Raw genomic sequence first — 8,535 nt, forward strand, 5'->3', positions numbered from 1 at the left:
GTAGGTTGGGCGGGTGAAACCATGTTAACCTACAGAGTGGTTTTAACACCCCTAAAAATGGCTAGTTACTTCTACATACATGTGATAAAGCATGTTGGCCTCTTAGAGGTGAAAACACCTCACCTTCACACAATGCCCAATCTAAAAGATAGGGAAATACAAAGAAAAAGTGGGAGATGCAAATGCTTGCACGTATTTAGAAAGGTATCGTGTGGTGGGTTTGCTAGCTTGTCATGCATGTGTGACAAAGCATGAGACATTAATTGCCCAATGTGCATACCCAACACATGGGGGCAGTTAGGCAATCATGTTTGTAAGGGGGGCCTAAGATAGTAAGCCCTTGAACAAAGGCATGCCAAGAATGTTGAACACCAAAACATGGCTATCTAGTTAGTACACCCTCTCCAATTTGCAAGTTGTAGGAAATACAAAAGAAAAGCAGGAGATTGCAAATGCTTGTACATATGGGTGCTCATTTTCAAAAGGCCGCTACGTTTGGTTACTAAGCTTGTCATGCATGTGATAAAGCATGAGAATTTGATTGCCTAACATGGCCTAAGGTAGTAAGGCCTTTAACAAAGGAAGGCAAGCCACCATAAAGATATTGATGAAAACTCACTAGTCTCAATATCATGGTGTTGCCTTTTGGGCTTTAGTAGTCACCTGTGTCTACCCCAGTCACGCATGCCTTCTCGAGGAGGTATTGGGCTTGAATCTACCTACCTCCCAAGAAGGAGGTATTGGGTTCGAATCTACCTACTTCCAAAGGAGGTATTGGCATCTACTTTCAATACCCACTCACCACCCCCCAAAAAAAAAAGGAGCCAAAGAACTTAAGAAGAGGTATTATAATTCATGAACTTGAAGTATATATACAGCTCACGAGAACAAAGCATGATACAATCATTAATAATACAAGTATGATATGCATGGTTTATTAGCCGAGCAGAAGAAAACATGAAACTCTCTTGGTGCCTTAAAATGCTCTCATGAGAAGCCAAGACATGAACCTCTCAAGACTAATTGGTGCTCGTTGGAAGAAGAAGAAGAAGAAAGGGTTTGTTTTACTTCTGCTCTGAAGTGGGCGATATGGGGGGCGTTGTCTCAAACCGGAAGCTAAGACAGCAATCTGACAAAGGAGTGTAAGTGGAGAGAGAAGAGCTTAAGGACCCAATCTCATCACTTATGTTCAAATAGGAAGGGGACTCTTTCCCAATGAGGTAATCTGTGGAGAGCATGAATGCAGAAGAATTCTGCAATGCCTCTGCATTGTTGAGGTCCAGCTTGTCCTGCAACCACCTTATCACTTGCTGTATGGTAGGCCTTCTCCTCCCTTCTTTCCTTGTACACATCTTAATCAAGGTTATTATGCTCTTAAGCTCATCCATATCATATGTATGCTTCATGTCTCGATCTATGATGTTTGGCATGCTTGTCTCTGTGGTGACATACTTCTGTGCCCATTCTACTAGATTTTTGTTTTCGTGGACAGCTGCACGGCCGGTGATCAGCTCCAACAGCAACACCCCATAGCTGTATATGTCACTCTTGTCTGTTAACCTCCTTGTAATTACATATTCAGGGTCCATGTAACCTGAGAACAAACAATATATACTCAGGGTCTATGTAACCTGAAAACAAACACAGGGTCCATTTACCCCGAGAACAAACACCCTCATGAAAATGGGTGCTTTAGACAGTAGAAATAAACCCCTCTCTCTCCTAGGGTGGCTTCACAAACCTCCACCCGGTCGTCCGGAGCCACCTGAAGATTGGGTGACTCTGGGAGGGTAACCTCTTTTTCAGGTGGGTCGAGATGCAACTGTTGCCATGGATTTTGGCTCCTTGTGGTGAAAGTTAGCATGAATTCAAATAGCTCCCACACTTGTATAAGAGGTATCCCTCAGTCTTAGACTTATGTGAACTCATGAGAAAGGAGAAAAACACCTGGAGTTCCACGAACATCCGTACTGATCTGCTGGAACCCAGAGGCTGTGTCTGGGGCTGCATGAGCAAGGCCGAAATCGGCAACCTGCAGAAACAAACGCGAAAATGAGATTTTGAATACTGTGTTTGGCCTATGAGGTGTTCCAATGAAGTGTGTTTTATGTCTTCAATGGCATATCACATGCCCCATCTGCACACACGTGATATAGTATTGCAAGGAGTGACTGTATGTGAGTGTTCTGCCTCCAGTAGACCAGTAGAAAGAGTTGATTGCTTCTGCTCAATATATCTAAAATGAGCAGATACAAAGGATGAATATCAAGTTCACAGTTTGTACCTTTGCAATGAACTTGTCATCTAGCAAGATGTTGCTGGACTTGATATCTCTATGGCAGAGAGGTGGCTCACAGTAACAGTGCAAATACTCCTACAAAAGAGATCTAGAGTCAGGCTAAACGTGTAAAAAGACCCATTAGGATCTCATTGAATACCTTTGAAATTTAGTTCTATCATGTAAAAATTATCTCAAGGATTAGTAATCAAATCAATCAAAAACTGCCTTTTTGCCGTCTTAGGTTGTGGCTCTACCGACCAGAGCAGATGCTACATCAATGGCAATTTGCAATCTTGTTCGCCAGGTGAGCGGACTTTTGCTCTGACCACCTGCATAACTCGAGCAACGAAGTGCTAAAACTGAGGTTCACATTTTCACCAGCCACTATTGGATAAGTACTAGGGTGGGTGATTGTCTCTACCTTGCAGATGCTCCCGTAAGCTGCCATTTTCCATGTATTCATAGACAAGAAACCTGGAAAAACAGGCGAACAAAATTGTCACATGGATGGCTAAACAATACAGCCACTTCCATGGTTTTGAAGAGATGGATGATATGAAAGAGAAATTTTATGCTTAATATAGACACCTTGCTTAATGGAGCCATGTATGTGGCAGGGTGTCCTAGCCATCACATAAACCAAAGATTATATTTTTAAAAGTTATAAATGCCTCAGAGAAAAAGACAAAGGGATGTTGGATCAAAGATGACAAAGGGATGTTGGATCAAAGATGGCATGTGAAGAGAAAGAATGTACAGCCAAAGAAGATCCACATACACATAATTTAATTTCTTTTCTCACTATGGTGGTTTTGGGGATGCATTGATGATGCAACATCTTAATAAGGATGTGGAAATTGAAACTCGCCCCAGCTTCATACTCCTGAGATAAGAGGTTGAGTGGTGAGAATTGGATGTAGGTGGACAAGTGCAGTATGTTGTGGGGTAGAGAAGGGGAACTAAATATGGTTTATTCATGGTTAAAATCTGAATGAGCTGATCACCCTCTCAATAAAAGGAAGCAAACATTGACTGTCTAGGTGTACAACACATGCTCCATCACTAGTGAATAACGTTTGGAGATTCTGCGTAAACATAAGGCCTTCCACTTTTAGAGATGTTAGGGAAAAGCATTCTGGAACCTGGCTGTCTAGGCTAGGAAAATGGCCAATGGGTGGACTGGTCACTGGATGTATACAAGCAAAAGGGCGCTCCATTTTGGCTGCTTGGGAGATGCTGGAGGGCTTTGGCAGGGGCTCTCTAGAAGGCTACAACCAGCACCATCCTGGTTGCCAGATGTAAGCCTGCTGCTGCCCTTATTTGAAGGTTGCTGCTGCCTTCTAGCTGCTGCATGAGCATGTGTGGACATGTGTTCCGATTTATAAAAGGCACGAAGTTTGATTGAGCCAAATTCTACAAAATGTATGCAGGCACATACGCAACATGGATGTATGCATGACAGCACATCAATATATATATACCTAGATGAATCCAGGAACATGCTCAATTTCACCTTTTAGGAACGTGCATGTTATATACTCACGGTAGTCAACCCACAAGACTATATAACTATCAACTACATTATGCATAGTATGGACTAGATACTACGGCATCCCCACGAATGTCATCAGTGCCCTATAGGGAGTGTAGAACTCTGTATCAAGATATGTTCTCACATGCACTCCACACACACACACACATAAGAGCATATATTCACACAAAGCCCTTCGTACTGAGTTTCTGTACAACCTCCGGAGATGCAGGGGAAGACTCGGCCATAATGAAGCCTAGCACTAAGGGAAGTAGCAAATAGAAAGAATTAGTACAGCAAATAAGTATTTGATAGGGCAAATGCACCGCTAAAGATAGAAAGAATTAGCACAATATCAACTGGCCACAACTCGGACAAAAACTTCACAATGTGAAATTTACATATCCACTAATACGGCTGAATTATATACCTAGATGAATCCAGGAACATGCCTAAATTCACCTTTTAGGAATGTGCATGATATATACTCATGGTAGTCAACCCACAAGCCTATGTAACTATCAACTCCATTATGCATAGTATGGACTAGATACTACGACATCCCCACTAACGTCATCATTGCCCAATAGTGGGTGTAGAACTCTGTATCAAGATATGCTCTCACACACGCACTCCACACACACATAAGAGCATATATTCACACAAAGCCCTTCGTACTGAGTTTTTGTCAAACCTTCGGAGATGCAGGGAAGGACTCAGCCATAATGAAGCCTAGCACTAAGAGAAGTGGCAAATAGAAAGAGTTAGTACAGAAAATAAGTAGTTGATAGGGAAAATGCACCACTAAAGATATAAAGAATTAGCACATCAATATGTGTACATGATTATGTATCCACAGGAAGTACCCTGCTTAACTTATAAGTTGGTGATGCTAGTTCAGTAGGAAGTAGCTTGCAATCCCCCCCCCCCCCACACACACACACACATAAGAGCATATATTCACACAAAGCCCTTCGTACTGAGTTTTTGTCAAGCCTCCGGAGATGCAGGGAAGGACTCGGCCATAATGAAGCCTAGCACTAAGAGAAGTGGTAAATAGAAAGAATTAGTATAGCCAATAAGTAGTTGATAGGGCAAATGCACCGCTAAAGATAGAAAGAATTAGCACATCAATATGCGTACATGATTATGTATCCACAGGAAGTACCCTGCTTAACTTATAAGTTGGTGATGCTAGTTCAATAGGAAGTAGCTTGCTTTTAAGGACTTACCTTTCCTGCTTTCTCATGCAGAAACCTTTGAGTGTAACAAGGTGCCGATGATGAAGGCGACCAAGGAACTCCATTTCTTTACAAAATTCTTGCTGGCTGTGCCTAGAAATCACATTCATTCTCTTGACAGCTGCAATGAGCCCATCATGGAATCTTGCCTTATAGACAGTGCCAAAGCCACCTCGACCTATGATTGTGCTAAAATCATCTGTGGCCTTTTGAATTTCCCTGTACTTATATCGTTGAAAAGAGCTTGAAGAGCCTGCCACCATGAAAGAAAGGTCGCATCATCATTCATATACCGACATACATACATTTACTCACACACACATGCATGCTTGAGAGAGAGAGAGAGAGAGAGAGAGAGAGAGAGAAGAAGCATGCATGCATGAACATACAAACACACTATCTATTTGTTTGCACTCACATGCACACATACATAATAATATTTCTTAACCTTTCTTCCACTTTTTGAACTGGTTTCCGGGGCTTGAAGTAACATCTTTTTTCCATGAAGGTAGACAAACTGAGTGGCTCACAGCAGGGCTTTCTAGCTCCTCTTTCTTTCGTCTTATGAGCAGAATGAGTAATGCCAGCAAAATTAAAGAGATCACTGTTATGACTGTGCCGAGAGCTACAAATACGGTCAAGTGAGAAGAAGGGTTTGATTGTGAAGACAGGCTGGTGGGTGATGTTAAAGGTGACTCCAGAGGAAGGGCAGGCAATGAGATAGATGAAAGAGGGCTCTCAGCCACCATTGCAAAGCTGCAAAGCACAATGGAAAACATGTTAAACCTCTGTCACTTGAAATTTTTTATTAAAAAAGATGACTAAAGCTGCAACCTATGGCAGCAATAGTGAAGTTTCCCTTGGTCCTCTCTACATTTTCAAACTATAGAGCTTGTTGACACATAAGAAGCAGGTATTGAGACAGTACAGGAAAGTCTCTTTAAATAGTCCTATGAGTTACAGTCATGGATAGCACAACCAATCTGTGTAAAGCAAACTTCTTGTGGACATGTGGATGGATACCTTTGGTGCTGCAATGATCACATCCTATAATCCAAAAACAGTAATCAAATCTGTTTTGGGGGGAAGGGGTTCCTGCATCATCTCTTGAGCAATATGCATACAGCAAGTAAGGGTCACCCCAAGGTGTAGTTGATCATGCAAGATGATAATATCTTCTCGCATTGCTCTGCAAATCGAGTTTTGCAATCATTGCATTATGTTCGTGTTCAGAGCTTTTAATGTGTATGGTCGTTTCCACATTATTGAAAACATCATGCAATCAATTTAAAATTAAATTTCATTTCATAATAAAATTGAGGCCCAATTTATCTTGCATCTTATTTAGCAACCCCTACACCTCCTCCATGTACAAATCATCCTAATGTATTGTCAAGTCTGTTTGTGGAAAACTCTGTTAATGCGGTTCTTGTTTACTAAGTAATCTGCCTATTTCAGATTATGGAGATAAAAGGCTTAGCCCATGCAGGAGAGCATGCACGGGCAGGGATCTATCTGCGTCCAGCCTTAGGGTGTTTACACACAATGGTTGGTCATCAAGCTCCTTTTGACTAGCCAATGAACATGGGTGCCCTCTACAGTCTGTAAATTGAGCCTCCCAGCACTGGCTAGGCTGCCACCTTGTGCCCAAAAATGATGGACAACCAAATCCACTGACACCTCACCCCAGTGCATTTTACAGTCAATCTGATTGCCCTCCTGTTGCATCTATGGGCTAGTTTCCATGCTCCCCAAAATTTCCAACTAATTGGAAATTTGATGAGATGAAGACAGAAAATATAGTCCACACAACTGTGGTTGTGAAATTGACAGATAGGATTTTGATATGTTGAGTTTGAAACTGGTTGCTGTGCCAACACAACATTTGTATCCAGCCTTTGGCTGCTTACACACAAGATGGGTCGCCCATCACCCCTCTTTTGCACAGGCAATGAACATGAGTGGCCCCTACATACTGAAAATCGTGTGCCCGACCTTATTAATGCTGACCAGGCTGCTACTTTGTGCCCAAATTATATGATGAAATAGACAGTCAATCTCACTCCAGTGCATTTTTAATCCAGACTGTTGTGTTTATCTGCTGTCGGGCATGCCATCCACATTTGTGGGTGGGTTGCCCACTCCAGCAAGGCTCACTGACCATCCATTTGGTGGGCAGTGGGGGAAGGTCCTCAAATTTGGGAATTGGTTTGGTTCTTGGAATACACGAAGATAACAATAATTGCACTGTTGTGTAGAAAAAACATGCTACAGTTGTTGTCTACAGAATCCAGATATGGCTGGCATTGTTATGAACGTTTTGATCAGACTTGCTTCAAAAATGGTGTAAGCTGCTCACCTCGTTTGGTGTCTTGCGAGAATTTGGGCTGCATAGACAGTGTTGGTTGTTTGCATTTGGGTTTGATGGTGGGTGGGCAGTGCCCACTACACTGAACTGGTTAGGTACGGTGCGCTGGAAGGCTGAGTTGACATTGTGTTCTGCTCTTCTTCTCTCTCGATTGAGATGACAATGTGGGCTGTCTGTGTGCGCGTGTGTGTGTGTAAAAGAGAGACATCTGTGTGCGTGCGTGCGTGTGTGTGTTAAAGAGAGACACACTATGAACTCTTTCACTGAGTTGACACGGTGACCCCTCTCTTTCTCTCTCTCGTTCTCTCTAACATGACTGGATGCTTTGTTGGAATGGCGGCAGATTGGAATCTCTCACACAGAGCTTGATTAAGTTAAAATAGCTACCCACTCTCTTCTCTGTGACACGAAGCGCTCTCTCTCTCTCTCTCTCTCTCTCTCGCGCGCGCGCTTGCGCTTGATTGAGGTGGCGAAATGGGTTCCTCACTCTCTGTGACACTATGTGCTGTGTGTTTGTGTATGAGAGTGCGAGTGTGCGTGGCGGGCTCTCTCTCTCTCTCTCTCTCTCTCAAGTCTTTGGCCTGAATTTGAAAGCTAGCTCAAAAGCTGCTACTGAGGAGAGCATGCAGACGGGATGATGGATCGTGGGTAGGGAAGGCTGCTGGGTAGTACAACGGTCAGCTGGGGCGTCGGCTCCAAGATAACGGTAATTGAGAAGGAAGAAATCTGATCTCTCGCGAGTCGCAAGCTGTCCTTTGTCTGCGTGGTAAAAAGATGACCAAAGGTTGACACTCTCTGCGCTTTCACAATCATCCTCAAGCTTTTCTCTCAAAACCATCCAAAGGACGAGCACGAGGGGGGGCTGCAATTTTTGATTGCGAGGAGACAGCCCACAAAGTTGCCCCACCATTCAAAAAGCGTTTGGAAGAGAGAGAGAAAGAGAGTAAGAGTGTGCGTGTGACACACTGTGTGTGACACAGTGTGTTGTGTGGAAGAGAGAGAGAGAGAGAGGCATTTAATGAGAAGCTTTATTATGATTTGTAAAGGCCCTTGGACTTTCCATTTATGACATTGACAAGCTTTACTCTTATGTGGAAAAGCCGTTGGAGATTTT

At 43.0% G+C, this 8,535-nt stretch overlaps 1 protein-coding gene across 1 annotated transcript; it reads right to left on the minus strand.

Moving 5' to 3' along the window:
• Positions 1 to 833: 833 nt before the first annotated feature.
• On the minus strand, positions 834 to 8,132 carry LOC147615345 (putative receptor-like protein kinase At1g49730). Its single transcript, XM_086779431.1, has 8 exons — positions 7,413 to 8,132; positions 5,502 to 5,809; positions 5,045 to 5,306; positions 2,703 to 2,755; positions 2,540 to 2,610; positions 2,285 to 2,374; positions 1,948 to 2,032; positions 834 to 1,594 (listed from the first exon to the last, which is right to left on the minus strand). The coding sequence occupies exons 1-8, from the start codon at positions 7,466 to 7,468 to the stop codon at positions 1,065 to 1,067; spliced, it is 1,455 nt and encodes a 484-aa protein (XP_086635557.1). The 5' UTR covers positions 7,469 to 8,132; the 3' UTR covers positions 834 to 1,064.
• Positions 8,133 to 8,535: the final 403 nt, after the last annotated feature.

The sequence above is a fragment of the Cibotium barometz genome, chromosome 40, assembly GCF_041138505.1.
Source record: "Cibotium barometz isolate CiBa-2024 chromosome 40, ASM4113850v1, whole genome shotgun sequence".
In the NCBI taxonomy this organism is placed as follows: domain Eukaryota; kingdom Viridiplantae; phylum Streptophyta; class Polypodiopsida; order Cyatheales; family Cibotiaceae; genus Cibotium; species Cibotium barometz.